The sequence below is a fragment of the Vipera ursinii genome (genome assembly GCF_947247035.1).
Source record: "Vipera ursinii genome assembly, chromosome: 1".
Classification (NCBI taxonomy): Eukaryota; Metazoa; Chordata; class Lepidosauria; order Squamata; family Viperidae; genus Vipera; species Vipera ursinii.
Genome location: NC_139512.1, coordinates 275,295,406 through 275,315,145, shown reverse-complemented (window position 1 = coordinate 275,315,145; position 19,740 = coordinate 275,295,406). Strand labels below are relative to the sequence as shown.

The window sequence follows — 19,740 nt, the reverse complement described above, 5'->3', positions numbered from 1 at the left end:
GAGATAGATGGTCTACAAATGGCTGCACATGACATGGGAAGATGTTCAAATATATGTTCTGAACCTCTGGTAGAGCTGTTATTTAGTGCTGAGACAGCCATCTGAGGCAATCTGTGCTTATTTTGTTACTCTCAAAATATGTGGGTAAATACCAAAGGAAGTTGAACTTTTATTAAACTGAATTCAAATAATATCCATACAATGGATAAAACCCTTTATCATAAGCAAACAGTTATGCATTCTAGTTTTTGTGATCTAAGGGACCCACTGATTGGAAAGTAATCCGTGTAAAGGAAGAAATAGTGGAATGAATCATAATGGACTTTTGTTCTGACTTTCAAACAAGAAATATCTCTTATTTGATCCTTGCCCTTACAAACACTCCAGAGGAAAAATACCTACTGTACTCCATCATATTGTAAATTGTGACAATATATTCATAATAATATAACATTAATATCTTTAATACATTTATCTATATTTAAATATCTAGATTCATGAGTATTTAAATTACTAACGTTTTGTTTGATGACTTACCTTTTGAATGAATTTCTCAACACTCTGCACAACATGTTTGTAGAACTAGAAATAAATATATATAATTTGTTCAATAGGTTTATTTATTTATTCATTAAACAAATTTATATAGCTTTCCAACTCACATACAGGTTACTCTGGGTGGCTTGCAACGTTTATATAGGTTCCATTCTATACCATCTTCTTTCTTGTTTTAGCAGCTTTCTGATTAATGTACTTTATTTTATTTATTTATTTATTTATTTATTTATAATACAAAAATTAATAACAATTAAAATAGGTTAAATCATCCTTAATTAAAATCTAAAACCCCTATAACTCTAATTAAAAACCCAATTACAATAAATTAAAAAGTTAAAAAATCCTCAGTCCTGGCCGGAAAGCTCAAAGAGCCAGGTCTTCAGGTCCCGGCGGAACAAACGAAAATCAGGGGCAGTCCTAAGCTCTACGGGTAACTGGTTCCAGAGGGCAGGCGCGCCCACAGAGAAGGCCCTCCCCCTGCGCATTGCCCGGCGGCACCCTGAGAAGGCCCTCCCTGTGAGAGCGCACAGGACGAAGGGAACTTGATGACGGCAGGTGTTCCCTCAGATATCCCGGACCCAAGCCATTTAGGGCTTTATAGGTCATCACCAGCACCTTGAATCTCACCTGGAGGGCAACCGGAAGCCAATGCAGCTCGCGGAGCAGAGGTGTTACATGGGAGTATCGGGAAGCCCCCATCACAACTCGTGCGGCTGCATTCTGCACCAGCTGAAGCCTCCGAGTGGTCCTCAAGGGCAGCCCCATGTAGAGAGCATTGCAGTAGTCTAACCAGGAGGTCACGAGCGCATGAGTGACCGTGCGCAAGGCATCTCGGTCCAGATAGGGCCGCAATTGGTGCACCAGGTGAACCTGGACAAAAGCCCCCCTGGTCACGGCTCCTATATGATCTTCAAGGCTGAGCCGCGAATCCAGGAGGACACCCTAGTTGCGAGCCCTATCGACATGTGGGGGGGGGTAACACCTCACCCCCCATCATTGAAGATGGAATAGAATGGTTCACTCGAGATGCCTGTACGCACAGCCACTCAGTCTTGGCAGGATTGAGTTGGAGCCTGTTTCTCCCCATCCAAACCTGAACCGCCTCCAGGCAACGGGACATCACGTTGAGGGCATCACTGAGTTGGTTTGGGATGGAAAGAAAAAGTTGGGTATCATCAGCGTACTGATGATACCCCACCCCAAAACCATGAATGATCTCACCCAGCAACTTCATATAGATATTGAACAGGAGGGGAGAGAGGACCGACCCCTGAGGAACTCCACAAACGAGAGACCTCGGGGCGGACCTCTGCCCTCCCGTCAACACCGACTGAGAAAGGCCGAAGAGGTAAAAGAACCACCGCAAAACAGTGCCCCCCACTCCCAACCCCCTGAGACGTCGCAGCAGGATACCATGGTCGATGGTATCAAAAGCTGCTGAGAGATCTAATAGGACTAGGACAGAGGAACAACCCCTGTCCCGAGCCCGCCAGAGATCATTCATCAGCACGACCAATGCCGTCTCTGTGCTGTACCCAGGCCTGAAACCCAATTGGTACGGGTCAAGATAATCAGTTTCCTTCAGGAACAGAGGAAGCTGATGCGCCACCACACTCTCAACAACCTTCGCTAAAAAGCGAAGATTGGAGACTGGATGATAGTTATTCAAAATAGCTGGATCCAGGGCAGGCTTCTTGAGAAGGGGTCTCACCACCGCTTCCTTCAAGGCAGCGGAAAAGACACCCTCACTCAAAGAAGCAGATATCACTGCCTGGAACCAGCCTCCTGTCTCCTCCCGAGCTGAATAAACCAGCCAGGAAGGGCACAGGTCCAATAAACAGGTGGTAGAGCTCAGCCGCCCCATAATCCTGTCCACCTCCTCGGGAGTCACAGGACCAAACTCAGTCCAGATAATACTCTCAAGATCGCTCGATTCCTCCCCGTCAGACTCTGTCCAGTCAGAGTCCAAACCGGTCCGAATCTGAGCGATTTTGTCCACCAGATGCTGGCTAAACTCCTCGGCCTGCCTCTGCAAGGGCTCCTCCCTCACCTCCTGAGAAAGGAGGGAACAAGTTACCCTAAACAGGGCGGCCGGGCGATTATCTGCGGATGTGATGAGGGCGGCGAAGTAATTAGACTTTGCTGTCCTCATCGCCGCAAGATAAGACCTAGTGAAAGATCTTATTCACAATCGGTCAGATTCAGACCGGCTGGATCTCCAACAGCTCTCCAGACTCCGTCTCCGACGCTTCATTTAGTGAATGATACCCTCAAGACCTACATTTGGAAGATTTCCTACTCTATTTCTTTGTCCTTTTAAAAATATCCCTTTAATATAAAATAGGGTTTAAGAATACTGTAAAGAAGGAATAGCTTCTTCTTTTTGACTAAATGCATGACCAAATGCTAATGTTAATATTAAAGGAAAAGTATGACACTGAAAGAAGAAAAAAACATTTTTTTTTATTACATTTATATCCCGCCCTTCTCCAAAGACTCAGGGCGGCTTACAAGCTTAGCAGTAGCCTTCATTCTATGTATATGCCTGCTTGTTAGGGCTTTCACACACACCCCAAGCGGCATTATTACAAAGTCAGCTTAATTGCCCCCAACAATCTGGGTCCTCATTTTACCTACCTCGGAAGGATGGAAGGCTGAGTCAACCTTGAGCCTGGTGGGATGCGAACCTGCACTAATTGCAGGCAGCTGGTGTTACTTAAGGAGGCATCAGCCCACTGCTCCACCAAGGCTCTTTTTACAGGGTCTAATAAAAAACTCGCACTAAATGGGTATTTAGCATCTATTATTTTTGGTTTTTGTTCCCCTTAATGACTTTTACCTATTGACTATATTATTTATTTGATCTAAAAAAAACCTGTTTTTGTATGTATATGTGTGTGTATATGTGTATATATACATGAGTATGTGTGCTGTGAATTAAAAGCCCCAAATAATTAGGGCCACAGTGAGGCATGCAATTAATATTTAACATGTTTTCAGAGAAGTTTCTTTTATGCAGAATTAAGAAAATACCCCAATAAATATAAACAAGTATAAATATTTAGAGGTTCCACATATTAAATGTTAATCAGTACTGAAGTTTTTTTTTAAAGGGATTATTGAGATAATGAGCAGGCTACCCGGGCATTGCACTGTACTAACAGACTACCTGGACCACTTAAAGCTAAGAGGTATTTGTAAACTGTATAATCATTTTCTTACCTTTATGGCCTTGATTGCTGCTTTAGTAATCTGTGTCATTTTAGCCTTTGAAATAGGTGGTTTGTAATCATTCAGTGAGTAAAGCTGAAAGAAAAGAGATGACTGTGAATATAAATGGAAAAACAATTAAAATTTATCTAAGAACGTTAGATCCTCTAATATTTTCATCAGATCAAAACTGAGCTTTAGTTTATTGCAATTAATCATGTCTTATTATTGATTCCAGGTGTGATCTGGCACTTACATGAAACCCTGAATGATTTTGCACTGACTGAGAGAACAGTATGGACTCCCAATACAAAAACAGCATTTTCCAGCTTCTGGAGTAGAACTATACAATCTGTTAGTTAAGTTTAAAACTGGGAAAAAAACCCAGTAGGAGCTTACCCCTTACCTTAACTCTGCCCCTTAAAAGAGACTGGTTTGGGTAGAAGCAAAGCTAGCAAATTTTTTGTTGAAACCAAACTTAAAAGTCAAATGTGTAACAGTGAATCAAGTAATCCTTTTCATTTTCACCACATTAGTGACCAGACTGCAGTAAAGCCTGAAATCACTGTTCATCTAGATCAGGCATGTTAAACTGCCGCTCCGTGGGCCAGACGCGTAGTCCTGAAACCGCGCCCACCCCATTGCCGTCAATGGGGGAAAAGTCGTGATACGTCACGTGATGTCGTGAGTTTGACATGCCTGGTCTAGATACATTACAAGGTGTTAACAATTATTGCAGCCCCCGTTTCTTCTTTTTCTTTTATTCTCTCTGGGTTAGTTCTCTCTGCCATTTTTGGTTTTGTTTTATGTTGCTTTATTTATTTTTTACTATTTTGAAAACTGCCCAAAGTTGGGCAACATATACATTTAATACATAATGTAATGTAATGTAATGCAATACAATACAATAAATTTGCATAACACCACTAAAAAGTGTTGTGGTAAGGCTTGGTGTGAGCAAGGTACAAATTCAGATGAAGTTATTATATTTTGTATCTGAATCTACAATTCATCAATGATTTACTTACACCACAACTTAGCATGACATTTATACATCAGGAAAAAGTTAACCATATATTTTAAAGAAAAGAAAATCAGAAATGATGGTCAGCCACCATAAAGATGATTATGATACTATCCAAACTGGAGAGTTACCAATTATTATCATGATCAACAGCTGATCATAATTGGATGTGCTACCTGAAGCTTAACAGATGAAGATTTCCTGATGTATAGCAAGGAGCCCGTCTCACTCTTTCACTAAAGAGTATTTGCCTGCCAGTTTGCTTCTTGAGATTTTCACTCTTATGCCCTTTCTACCTGAGTTTCATAGTACCTGGGTGTGAGTATTCCCCTATGAAAAAGTTCTATCTAGTCAAGTGTTTTACAGCCACTATGTATTCTTGAATGGAAAGATGCCACCTCACCTGGGGGATGGAATAGGAAAATTCAGAGCATAATCAGAAACTCACAAATTCACATATTCAAGATGTTAAATAGCTAGACCAAGTTTTCCCATGTTCAATGAAGTTTAAATAAAAGACCATATGTATTATTCTTAAAAACAGGAAATATTCTAGACAGAACTCCTGAGCATACCAACACAGGTTCATATATTCAATGTTATCCACTTTTCCTAGTCCACAGATGAGCAATATAACACCTCTGGCACCATAGTACCCAACATCCCTAAATACCACCAATGAAACAATAATTAAGCCAAATTGCACAAGCTTTCAGAGCGTGCATATATAAGGGAGAAAAAATCTCAGCTATTTACAAGCCTCAAGCAGATCTGCTAGTTAAAATGGTTGCCAAACCTTATCTTACTCCTTATTCCACCTAAATACAATAGAAATATGTATCTAAATCTAAGTGCTATTTCCCACTCTCTACCCAATATTTTTCATGTATTAAAAATACTGAAAAACTATTTCTGATTTATGCAAATCCCAAAGCAAATGGATTACAACAATAACAGAAATTTATAAAATAATAAAACTCAGTGGCTGCAAATACTAATATTAGTCTTGAAAAACATTTATACAATAGTTGAATCACAGCTACCGGTATAAATTCAATCAACCTGCTCCAAAGAGGAATATTAAAATTAATAATTAGTGGTAACTATAAACTTGTGGGTCTAGTGTTTTTCTTCCATATAAAAGTCATCTTCTCTTACTCCTGCCAACTGACTTCAAATAAAGTGTAATGGGCAGGGGTCCAGCTGGCAAATGGCAATGTAAACTTCTACAAGCATCACAATCATACCCTCAAGGTTGTAAAAAATGAAATAGATTCTATACAACTGTCCTAGATTATATTAAATATTTTAATTAAATTTGAAACAAATTATGTGGAACAACAAATTTCAAAATGTTGTGCACATTTGTTGCAGAAAGCACTTGAGAGTTGCAAGATGTTTTCCAGAGTAAATGACAACAAAAGCTGCTCTGGACAAAAATACTGAACACGTACTGAGAGCAAAATAACATTTCTTTGCTACACTGACCCTTGTGGGAATGGATAACTGTGAACCCTTGCTATTTGCTTGATTTTTCTATGCCAGGGATGTCAAACTGCCGGCCCATGGGCCAGATGCATCATAGCAAAACATGCCCATTCCACTGCTGGCAATGGCAAAAAAATCGTGATATGTATGTTGTGACATGTCACGTGACGTTGCGAGTTTGACACCCGTTATATGAAGAGGAAGTAAATACCTTCACAAAGAGTTTACCACAAACTACCCTAACGCCAGACAAACTTTCCTGAGAACTGAATTTGACACTATTCCTACTTGACTCGATATAGAAAAGTTTTGAAGTTTAACAATCTAACTCCAAGTCAGCTAAGCTCCACCTTCAACATCCTCCATTTTTAAAAAAATAAAACTTAGCATAGGGAACCATTGTTAATGTATGACATACAGCTTACTCTATCAAGAAAAGTAACACAAGGCAAGTATCAAAGCCCCACACAGCTTTTGTTATTGAACATTTTACAATGAACTCAATATAACTTCATCCATTGTCATCCTTCCACTCTGAGATAAGAGTGAGGCCAAAAGAATCTGATCCTGCTACATATTGCCTATAGTACCCCTCAAAGGTCCAAAGGAATGCTAACTAGCCCAGGGAGTATTGATTCTTCCGGTTTACTCACAATATAGTGTCTTCATGACAACACACACCCCTTTCTTAGTGAAAATAAAAAGCTAATAATATCTTTAGTACTGCAAACTGTACTATGCATCTGTAAAATAAGCCTGGAGTTTTAAAGCATTTGTTTGGAAAGATTAGTAAATGCTTCTTCTAGAATTTCCGGCAGTCATAAAAACAAATCTGCAGCAAATTCATCTTTGAAAAATAATGGCAGGTGGATATTATCAGGTATTACTAGATAACAAGGCCAAACCAAGGAGAAACCCATTGTGAAAAAGTAGGCAAATACTGGCCCAGTGACAAAATCTGTTCCAAAGGTAAAGGTTCCCCCGCACATGCGTGCTAGTTGTTTCTGACTCTAGGGGCCAGTGCTCATCTCCGTTTCAAAGCCGAAGAGCCAGCGCTTGTCCGAGGACATCTCTGTGGTCATGTTGCCGGCATGACTAGACACCAAAGGGGCACGGAACGCTGTTACCTTCCCACCGTAGTGGTCCCTATTTTTCTACTTGCATTTTTATGTGCTTTCGAACTGCTAGGTTGGCAGAAGCTGGGACGAATAACAGGTGCTCACTCTGTTATGCGGCACTCGGGATTCGACCGCCAAAACTCTACTTAGTCAGAAATTATTTAATACTTAGAAAAACAATAAATTTTCAGACTTGCATTTTTTACGGTATTCTGCTATTCAGCCATTAAACAAAAATCAGACCTCTCAATTTAAGTAGATCTTACTACAAATTCCATCTTAGATTCATATAGCTGTTCCCTTTAGTTCAGGGTTGTTAAACGTGCTGCATCACGTGATGTGTTGCGACATATCGTGACTTTTTTCACCTTGCCGGAGCAGGGGTGTGTGAGGCTTTTGATGCCGGCAGCTTGACACCCCTGCTTTAGTTTATAAAGATTTAGGGTAACAGTAACCATTACATATTGTGTTAAAAGTATTTTGCAATACTGTATAGGAAAAGAAGTCTATAGGTTTCATTGTAGTGGATCATATATATTTTGTTGCAGATGATTAATTACAACTAATTTGAAACAAAATAAAAATCTCAAAATAATTTATGAATTAACTTTAGTGTCCACTTACTCTTAATTTTCTTTCAATAACATTTATCTACATGCTGTCTACTCACTCTTTTTAAATTCCTAGCCTAGCTGCTCTACCTTCATTTTTGTTCTAAAATGAATGGCTAAACAATGAAATCATGTTGGGGTGGAAAGAATTTTTTTTATACTGTTGAGATTTGACCAATCCAATTTTAAAGTTATGGTTTGTGATTTGGCATAATTATTACACAATACAGGTGAAACTCAAAAAATTAGAATATCGTGCAAAAGTTCATTTATTTCAGTAATGCAACTTAAAAGGGGAAACTAATATATGAGATAGACTCATTACATACAAAGCAAGATAGTTCAAGCCGTGATTTGTCATAATTGTGATTATGGTGTACAGCTCATGAAAACCCCAAATCCACAAGTACAGCTCATGAAAATCCCAAATCCACAATCTCAGAAAATTAGAATATTGTGAAAAGGTGCAATATTCTAGGCTCAAAGTGTCCCACTCTAATCAGCTAATTAAGCCATAACACCTGCAAAGGGTTCCTGAGCCTTTAAATGGTCTCTCAGTCTGGTTCAGTAAAAATCACAATCATGGGGAAGACTGCTGACCTGACAGTTGTGCAGAAAACCATCTGACACCCTCCATAAGGAGGGAAAGCCTCAAAAGGTAATTGCAAAAGAAGCTGGATGTTCCCAAAGTGCTGTATCAAAGCACATTAATAGAAAGTTATGTGGAAGGGAAAAGTGTGGAAGAAAAAGGTGCACAAGCAGCAGGGATGACCGCAGCCTGGAGAGGATTGTCAGGAAAAGGCCATTCAAAAGTGTTGGGGACTTTCACAAGGAGTGGACTGAGGCTGGAGTCAGTGCATCAAGAGCTACCACACACAGACGGATCCTGGACATGGGCTTCAAATGCCGTATTCCTCTTGTAAAGCCACTCCTGAACAACAAACGTTGTCAGAAGCGTCTTACCTGGGCTAAAGAAAAACAGACCTGGTCTGTTACTCAGTGGTCCAAAGTCCTCTTTTCTGATGAGAGCAACTTTTGCATCTCATTTGGAAACCAAGGACCCAGAGTCTGGAGGAAGAATGAAGAGGCACACACTGCAAGATGCTTGAAGTCCAGTGTGAAGTTTCCACAGTCTGTGTTGATTTGGGGAACCATGTCATCTGCTGGTGTTGGTCCACTGTGCTTCATTAAGTCCAGGGTCAACGCAGCCGTCTACCAGGAGATTTTGGAGCGCCAAATCATCACAATTATGACAAATCATGGCTTGAACTATCTTGCTTTGCATGTAATGAGTCTATCTCATATATTAGTTTCCCCTTTTAAGTTGCATTACTGAAATAAATGAACTTTTGCACGATATTCTAATTTTTTGAGTTTTACCTGTATCTTATCCTTCTCTCAAACGGGAAAAAAGATGAGTCATGGTTTCCCAGATCAATGTATCGACAGATGAAAAATATGTTCTCATTAATATATCTAAAAGAATAGTAAAACATGTTTTTAAAAACCAAGCTGCAAAAGCAATTCCCCTAAACAAAATATATGAATTCAAAATTATAGTTTCCAAGCAGAAATTATTCTTTAAACTTTGAAGGCTAATTTTATTTTAAGAATATGTATGTATCGAGAGAAAAGAGAATGGTTATGGTAGATACTTTAGATAAAGGAAGAGAGATATTAAACTACATATTGCATTTAAAGGGAATTCTCTTCATTTAGATTAAACATCCATTTAATCCAGTATTCTGTTCCAAAAGTAAACACATTAATAGTTCACCTTGTGGTTCTTTCTGCATTATGTTTCATCTGATATAGGTCTATTCTATAAAAATATAAACCTGCCTGCATTATGCTTTTTGAATTACAGAAATATTTTATTTTGTAAATATCTAAAATATTTCTGGTATAGTGGGAAAAAGCAAGTTACTTGGTTCCAAAAGAGCCATGATCTATCAATTTATGTAATCATGTAAATTGCCATTTAATAGCAATGAACACCTGAAAATATATCATCAAATCATAATGTGCTGTTATTCTTTGCATGTTCTGTCTTTATTCTAACTACTTTACAAGTAGCAGACTTCCAATAGACCGGTACACAAATTCTGTCACAATAGTATACAAAAAAAATTAGAGAATATTTAAAACAGCAATTAATGATAAAAAGCAAAGGCTACAATTATATATTAAAAATTACTTATTTTCTTTCACTTACTGAACAATTTAAACAAGCTATGTCTGAACATGCAACCTGTATTACAGATTTATTGTTCCACACATGAATTAACTTTTATATACCCAAAGTGGCTAGGATTTTACACATGAACCAGAAACTCTAACTTAAAGTGATTTAAAAATGTTAACTTGTTTGGACATAACAAAGCATAATTCTTGGATTGGATTTCACACTTATGTTCTTTATGTTACACAAATGTAACTATCTGTCCATGCTGTTTGTTCAAATTGCAATTAAAGAAATCAGGACCCGAGGAACAAAAAAAAGAATCAATCAATCAGATGCAATAAAATTACTATTTATATTACTATTATTTTATAATAAAATAGATGGCAACACTTTCTAAAGTAGGTGGATGAATTAGTAAATAAAAGCACAGAATAATAAATATAAGTATGAATGGTCAAAACACAATAATCTGAAATAATGACATTGTTTCACAATTAAACTATTATAGAGAACAAAACAAATTAAACAAAAAACCCCACTGCTATGTTAGTGAAGTTCAAAAAGAGGAAAATATTTTCACTATTCTTACTATTACTGTGGTAAGCTGAAGATGAGCAGTGGGAAATTTACTTCCACCTGTCAACTTTCTGATACATTAAGAAGTCAAGTAACCAAATTCAATTTAGTTTCTGCTAAATTGCTGGTTTAGCAACTTAATCTGATATAAAAACTTCGTGTCTATTGGTAATTTCTGTGCTTCAATTTCTTTTCTTTTAATTTTATACAATATTGTTTGTATCTTCTCTTGAGATTTCTTTTTCACAAGGCAACTGTGCTGAATAAGATAACCCTACTTAACAGACTTACTAGCATCCCAATCATTAAATCTGTACCTTTTTCCAAACTATTGTAAAAAAATTATTCAGATTCTTTTTACAATTCTCTATAACCTTTTCATTCAGATTTCATCTCAGAGTTAAAGTTTTCCTTTTGATTATTAAAAGCCAAGGAGATATAAATTAAGAAGAGAAAAGGAAATGAAACTCATAGAGAAAATTCAAGAGGGTGATACTGTGTTAAGAGATAATGAATCTATTTCAGAGGTTCTTTTACAACTTTTTCCCCAACTTGTATAAAAAACAGGAAATGGATTTGGAATAGATGGAATTATCTATGAAAACAAACAAGTACCAAAACTTTCACAAGCTCATAAAAAATCAATGCACCTATAACAACTTTTGAAATATGAGATGTCATTAAAAAGATGAAAATGGGTAAAGCACCAGGTTCATATGGACTATGGAGTCAATATAGGTAGACCTCGACTTACAACCACAATTGAGTCCCAAATCTATGTTGTTATGTGAAATGGTTAAGTGAATTTTCCACCAATTTACAACCTTGTCACAGTTGTTAAATGAATCACTATAACTGTTAAGTTAGTAACACAGTTGTTAACTGAATCTGAATTCCCCACGGACTTTGCTTGTCAGGTCACAAGAGGTGATCACATGACCTCAGGACACTGCAGCCATCATAAATATGAGTCAGTTGCCAAGCATCTAAATTTTGATCACATGATCATGAGAATGCTGCAATGGTCATAAGTGTGAAAAACAGTCATAACTTTTTTCAGTACCGTTGTAACTTTGAACGGTTACTAAATGAACTATTGTAAATTGAGGACTATCTGTAGTCTACTACAGGTAGACTACCTGTAATCTACTACCTCTTACAGCCACTTAAGAATGTAATGAATTCTATTTTGCAAATTTCTATAACGCCCAAAACTGGAAAGAAGCCAATGTTGCTTTATTGCCAAAAGAAGCTCAGGATATTTTTAATGAAAAAATTACAAACCAATATCACTGCTAAATAATGATTACAAACTTTTTATTGCAATATGCGCTGTAAGATTGAAGTTTTACATACTTTTATCCACAAAGATCAGTCTGGATTTTTGCCAAAAAAGCAGCTAAGAGACAACTGAAAACTGTCTTAGGTGTTGCTGAGTATTCACAATACCACAATCAGAAAAAGCAGCATTAATATTTTTCAGAAGTTTTGACAATTTAAATTGGGTCTTTATGTTTAAAGTGTTGGAAAACATGGACTTTGATAAGAAAATATTCATAGGATTAAGTTGATGTATACATCCCAGCAAGCTCATGTTATTGAGCTTTGATTAAGCCAAGTCAGATTGAAAAGGCTACAAACAAGGCAAGGATGTTCTTTATATCCTATACTTTTCATTGTGTTTTTAGAAGTTCTGTTAGAAAGATTAAACAGGAAAGGAAAATATTAATTTTGAAGATAAAAAAAGAAATGTATAAACAGAGAACTTTTGCTGCTGGTTTAGTTTTGATTCTACAAAAGCAACTAGTGGAATGGAATATTTAATGAAGAAGCTGAATGACTTTGGGAGTCCAGCTACTTCAACATAAAGAAAGGGTTTTTTGGTTAATAATATGACAATTACAGGATAACAAAATTTTGATGAGAAAATCAGGTTTTAAAGTGGAGAAAAAGACTAAGTGTTTGGGGTTACATTGACTAATACAAACATTAAGTTACTTCCAAATAATTACATGACTATTTGGAATGATATTAAAAAGGATTTATAAAGGTGGAAAAAAAATTCAATTACCTTTGTTGGGTAGAATTTCTGTAATTAAGACGAACCTTTTTATCTAAGATGTCTTTTTCCAAATGTTAGCAATATTGATTACTGATGTTCTATTTAAGAAAGGGAAAATGGTATTTTTAAATTCATATGGAAAAGGGAAAAAACCCCAAAATTAATGTAAACTGTTGCAAAATGTGAAAAAGAGGAAGGCTACCAAATTTTAAATTAGACACTGAATATTGCTGTTCAGTTTGTATAAAGAATTGGGTGAACTGAGACTTCTAGTCTTGTAGGACAACAAATTGAGATTTGTTTTGCTACAAGGGAGAATGCAGATTTTAAAAATCATTTTGTTAAACATGTCAACCTAATACTTTGGAACAAATATAAAACAAAGCTCTCACCTAGGATACCTTGTTAGCCATCACACCCTAAAATCTTTTTTTATAGGAGCAATAAAAACAAGACTAATCTGGTGGAACTGTGGTAAATAATATGTTTTACTCAAGATAAAGCTAATTTTGAGGAAATAAGAATTGAAGACAGAAGGGTATGTTTGCCACTGGCTCACATATGTATCACAAAAAGAAAGGTTTAATTTAGATAAGCATGGTTTTGAATTTGCAAAGTGAATTTGAAAATGCATTGTGTGCTAATGATGAACATGTTATTGCTAAGATTTATAAAATGTTGTTGAAAGTGAATTTGGAAAATGAGTATGTGAAAGATTGTATGATTTGGGTATAATATAATGACTGATCAATGGGAAAATATATAGATGAATGAAGATTACACTGAATTATAATTTAAAATAATTTTTTTGTAAAATGATGTGTTGTTGGTCTTTAATGCCTAAAAAATTGTTAAAAATGTATAAAGATGTTTCAAACTTATGCTAGAAATGCAATTGTAAAGACGATATTTTTTATCATCTCTGGTGGACTTGTGATGAAGCAAAAAAAATATTGAGACTAGATTTTTTTCCCTTAATTCAGAAGATTTTTAAAAAATATATAAAACTGAAACCAGACATTTTTCTTTTAGGTTTGATGGATCTGGATTTTATACTCGAAGCTAAAAAAAATGAAATTCTGATTGAAGGTTGTGATGATTAGAATGAGTTTGTTGTTATAGAAATGGCTTGAAATTTCTGCATTTCTCTTTTCTTTCACTCTTAATTTTTATTTCTACTTGTAGAAATAGAGCCTTGGTGGAGCAGTGGGCTAATGCCTCCTTAAGTAACACCAGCTGCCTGCAATTAGTGCAGGTTCGCATCCCACCAGGCTCAAGGTTGACTCAGCCTTCCATCCTTCCGAGGTAGGTAAAATGAGGACCCAGATTGTTGGGGGCAATTAAGCTGACTGTAATAATGCCGCTTGGGGGGGGGGGAAAGCCCTAATAAGCAGGCATATACATAGAATGAAGGCTATTGCTAAGCACATTGGTTTGTGCTTAAATTGTAAGCCGCCCTGAGTCTTCGGAGAAGGGCGGGATATAAATGGGATTAAAATAAAAAAATAAAAAATAAATAAAAATTTTATCTTACAATAATTTTGAAAAAAACTTTAAAAAAAAGGTAATCAAAGCACCTCTATCAATCAAAAAGGTAAAGGTAAAGGACTCCCTGTGGATTTTACTCTGCTGGTCATTCCCAAATATAGGGGGCAGCGCTCGTCTCCTTTTCAAGGCCATTGAGCCAGCACTGTCTGAAGACATTTCCACCTCATGTGGCCAGCATGACATCACAGAGCATCACAAGCATTCTCCGACAAACTATTTCTACTATCACTTCAGTACAAAATAAAGATTATTTTTAAGAAAAACATTAAAATGTAGGGGTAGATGTTTGCAAAATATTGCAAACTCAAAACTTGTTTCAAATAAATTGGATAGTCTTACAAATCTGGATGTGTTCTCATTCTGAAATATTTCCTCTCCAACCTCAAAATATATCTATCTCAAGATTATAATATTTCTGAAATAGCTAGAATAACCCATTACAAGCTTGAAACAACCACACAGCCCTATTCACATGATATAAACATTAAAATCTATTAATATCTCAAATAGAGAAACCAATATCTGGTTGGTCATCAATAATATGTCTGCTTTTTATTGTTTATACACAGGATTTTGTTTCTGTATCCCTGCAAAAGAAAGAACATTGAATATAAATCTATTTTTTTTAAAAAAAATCTTAGCTACTCCAAGTTATTTTACAGGAACATACTATAAAAAACAAGTTTACATGCTGCTTAATAGAAATCTTTATGAACTAATATCTATTTTTTTAAAAAAAATTGATACTATTTCCTTGTATTTGGGGAAATAAATTAAAACCTAGTATTATAAATGTTATAAATTATAATGAATAAAAATAACTTAAATGGTATTGAAAACTTATGTTACATATTACACGTTACATTATTCAATGCCAGTAACATGTCTCTATGTGCAGTTGGTATTTTAGCAGAGGTGAAACAAAGACAGATGCTTTCCATACTTTACTTAAATCTTAAGGATGGCTTTTGTTGTTTACGTATTCTAAGAAAGCAGTTGTTTTTCAAAGTTATCTAGTTGACTTCTGCCCCATCTCTATTGGTTCACTTTGTATATAGGAATGTAAAATGAACAGGGAGGAACAGAAAACAGTCATTGATGCTGCTGAGCATGATGCTGAAACAGAGTGAATAGAACTGATTGTGAGTCAAGAAATATTAGCAGAAAAACAATCCAAATTCTCTTTACAAATCATACTGTGCTTCCCCTTGCTAAAATTCCTAATGAATGTCAATCTTGATGTATACTACCATACTTGCAGATAGCATTGTACAGGGAATTTATAAGTAGACTGATAATTGTGCCTAGATTTTTTCCATTCATTTGAAATTACTCCAACATATAGAATAAACAATTATACAATTAACAAGAGTAAACACAAGTTCAAATGGTCACAAGCTTTATTAAAAGACATACCACTGTGTTTTCTAAATCAATAAAAAACTGTGTTTATTTTGAAAATTATTAGGAAGATGTTCTTTGGAATGTACAGGAGCCCATGCACAGGGCCTCTTTAAAGAAGCATCTTCCTTATAAGCTTGAGAAAGTCACAGCTGCTTTAATGGGTTGTATGAAAAAGTTACTGTACTGGTACTTCTGTACCTTCCAAAGCAATTTTCCCAAATCATTTTCAAAACACGATCTTTATGTTTTGGACTAAAACTCTGACAAGACATGGTTAGCATTGTCAATAGACAGCTATTTTGAAGGTGGTATTACAAAACTCTAACCACATAAATCCTTGCTAACAGTTTGAGAATGTTCTGCTATAGCAGAAAAGGGTTTACTTCCAAGATATTGCAGATAGGGTATGCTGCCTATTTCAGCCCGCTATCCCCCACACAGTGTTTTATGTTTCTTTTGTATTTAAACAGCGTTAGGTTTTCCTTCTTAATTTTCTGGATACAGAATTAACTAGCCTGAGTAAAATCAGAAGCAGCTCATGATTCTACAATATTGTTGAAGCCAAATTTGTCTAGGAAATATTTGAATGGAAGAACATCAAGGAATCTTAGTTAAGCTGCCTTAAATTCAAAGAAAAGATATATAAATGAAATAAGTTTCTTATTTCAAAGGGAAATAAAAGGCAAAAATAAAGAAGATTTGTTTCAAATGTAAGTATAAACTATAGAAGCTACAGATGTGAAGACCTGTAAAAAAATACAGGAAAAACTGAAATGAAAATTTTGCAGAACAGTGGGGGAAAATCTTATTATTCAATATTTTCTATTTTAGAATGACTAAATGCTTAAAAATTGTTCACAGTCCACAGGATGAACATTTGTATATACAAACCAATCTGCAACATTTGTGAACATTTTCACCTAAATACAGATATCAATGTTTTCCATGGCATATAAATTGTGTACTTTTTTCACACTGACCATATATAAAATGGTTCCTGTCTAAAATATTTATCTTATTTATTATGAATTTGGGGTTTTATTAAGGAACCTTCTTTTCTTGCCAAGCTTAAAAATTAATTAAAACAAATAATCTATAGACAAAATGATTTTTTTTCAAAAAATAAAAATCTGAAAATGTTTTTCTACTAGATTTAGCCACATTATATGCCATTAAAACAAAGTGATCACATAAATCGGATTATAATCTTTAACAAAAATCCAGCCAATTGATTATCACACCTATAGTACAACTTGAAGGGCTGGGATTGAGAAATTCTAACAGTTTAAGGCAAACAGTTCAAACTTGGATTGTTAATATTTCCTGATTCACAATAAGTTCGTTATTATTTTTTGTTTCACGGTACATTTTTATCAATGTAAATCATAATGCATTTATGAATCTAGGGTTAAGGCAGATACTATAGCTGAATTATTCAATCCTATAAATGTACACTTGAATGTAAACTCACAAAGGTTGAATCTCATTAAATGCAATTTTAGGCATGTTTAGCCCAAAGTAAAACCCATTAAATCTAATAGTGCTTATTCCATAGTGGTGGAACCTAAATGCAGGCAAAACAGAATTATAGTACAATCCTATAGCTGTCTATTCAAAAGTAAACTTGAGTAAAATTTAATGAAATTTCTTCAGATTACAACTCTACAACACTCTGTGTATGTTGTGGTAAGCTAATTTACATATTTTAGAACAATTAATATTAACCGCAAATGATACTTATAGAAGCTCTCTGTACACTTGAAAGCACCTAAAACATACATGAAGTCTTTTGTTTTCAAAACAAATGGCTTCTCATAAAAATTAAATGTTTATAATATTTCATTTCTACTTGAAGTGTGTTTTTTTGTTTATGGTCTAATCCAATTAACATTCTCTGAGAAGCAATTTCCATGGTTTTCAAAGTGACTTGCTCTGAAGTAGGTATTTGTAATTATCACCCTTTTAGCTTCTTTGTGTTTACTCAAAAGTAAATCCACCAGGTTCAATACAACATAACCAGTAATTCAATATTATGTCTGCATTTGTACAACACACCCATAGTTAAGTGAACCATGGTTTACTTAAATTTTCTAAATTCAAGATAAATTGAACTATGAATTAATCACAGAAGCTGGGTTTATATAACAAACCAAATTAATCACAGAAGCTGGGTTCATACATCAAACCAAGCTAAAAGTCTGCGATTTCACATATCATCTTAAACAGCTTACATATAATTTCATGACTGTAGAAATCTTCTTGCAAGCTGATCTTAAAAATGGTAGCACTCCTAATATAAAAATTTTAACAATATCTGAGATCCTCATAAAACAAACGCCTGTTAAATTTTCTCCTTTTACAACTCTCCCCAAAGTTAATTTTGCACAGTCTCAAATCCATCTGCTTAATAAAGTAGTGCAACATTTGCACAATGGAAGCAAAGTAAACAATATTTATGTTCAGGAAATACGATTATCCTCCTTCTTAAGCAACCTGTTTCCCATTATCTCCACATTATTATTATTATTATTATTATTATTATTATTATTATTATTATTATTATTATTATTATTATTATTTTCAAATTAACCAAAATAAATGAAATAGCCTCTGTTATTAATTCAGCAGTTTTGATTGGTTGACATTAAGTCACTCCCCCCCTCCCCATTTAGCAGACTGTTCCGCATATATAGCAGAACTCCAAAGGTCCCCTTTGCTTAGCAGTTGTGCATGCGCTGCTTTCCACCCCAAGGCTAACGGAGATGCAGACTTTATTTTTTTTAGGCCTCTTCCATCATCCGGAGTGTTGCTGTCTCCTTATCCCAAACACGACCTAAGTAAGCCAAGACTACTAATACACTGGACCTTAAGGGTTGGGTACAGCAGACCCAAACCTCCATCTGCGCTGTACACACGTTCTATATAATGTAAGCTAGTACAACTGTATTTGTGGGGGGGGGAGGGGAGGTGAAAGAGTGTTGGGGAAAATATATCCCTGGAAGGGGAGGTATTTAAAAGGGGCAAAAAAAAAATGGGGTGGAGAAGAAATTGGGGCGGGGGGAGGGGTAAAACCCCAGAAAAACAAGGCAAGGTTGCCGTTTCGGTTTCCCCTCCTTAATTCCAGCCCTGTTGCGTGTTACACCATCATCAGAACAGTGACACTCCACAGTGGAAGTAGCAAGACGCCCCCACCCCCACCTCCCAAACCCGCTCCTACTTTCCTTCCTCCCTCGAACAGCCCCGGTTCCCCCAACGGCGTCTAGGCCTCTCCTCCACCCTAGTAGTATCGCTGAAGAACGGCGGCGGCAGCAGCCGCAGCACCCCTCCCTGATCTCCCCACCCCCGCATCCCCTCCTCGGAGTCCCAAGACAGACCTCGCTATTAAAAGCTTTCACGGCCTCCATGTTGTGTGGCGGAGGGAAAGGCTTAGAACCGCGCCGAAAGGGGGTTGTTCTCCGCTGGGGTGACGGCGGTCGGCTTCTTTCACGGGCCACCGGGCCTGGTCGCCATGACGGGGTAGCGGAGGGTTAGAGGGGGGGGGAGGCGGACGGGTCGGGGAAAAGGGGGCTCCTCCCAACTCCGCTGGGCCGCCCCAGGGCAGGCTCGGCTGGCGCTGCAGGGACAAACACGCAATAGCTGCGGCGCGGGCACCAATATGGCGGTCGGGAGGGCTCTTCGCTCGCAGCGGCGTAGTTCCCTCCGAGAGCAGCCGAGACGCGGGCCAGAGCGGCTCCTGGCGGGCGAGCGCCAGACCTGGAGAGGCGCGGCGGCCACCAGCGAGGTAGCGGGCAAGAGTGTCGTTTGGGTTGTCTCCTGGTACCCTAGCGAGGGCTCCGCGAGAGAACGAATTCCCCTCGCAGGAGAAGGGGCGGTCCTGCGGCGGGGGTGAGGGATGGCAACATCGGGGCGCGGCGGCCGCCCCCTCCCCTCCTCCTCCTCTCCGACCCGGAGAACGG

The 19,740-nt window shown here is 37.0% G+C and overlaps 1 protein-coding gene across 5 annotated transcripts in view; it reads right to left on the bottom strand.

The window, feature by feature from the left end:
- Positions 1-19,455, bottom strand: part of SCAF8 (SR-related CTD associated factor 8) — a 92,169-nt gene extending 72,714 nt beyond the window's left edge. For 4 of the 5 annotated variants that reach the window (XM_083348118.1, XM_083348119.1, XM_083348117.1 and 1 more), the window contains exons 1-3: positions 19,159-19,455; positions 3,781-3,864; positions 538-582 (exon numbers count right to left, since the gene is read on the bottom strand). In XM_083348118.1, coding sequence (XP_083204244.1) covers positions 538-582; positions 3,781-3,864; positions 19,159-19,188 — 159 coding nt within the window. In that variant the 5' untranslated portion in view covers positions 19,189-19,455. Of the gene's footprint in view, positions 1-537; positions 583-3,780; positions 3,865-12,841; positions 12,931-19,158 lie in introns of all 5 variants that reach the window. The other variant, XM_083348121.1, reaches the window with a different exon arrangement.
- Between the last annotated feature and the right edge of the window lie 285 nt (positions 19,456-19,740).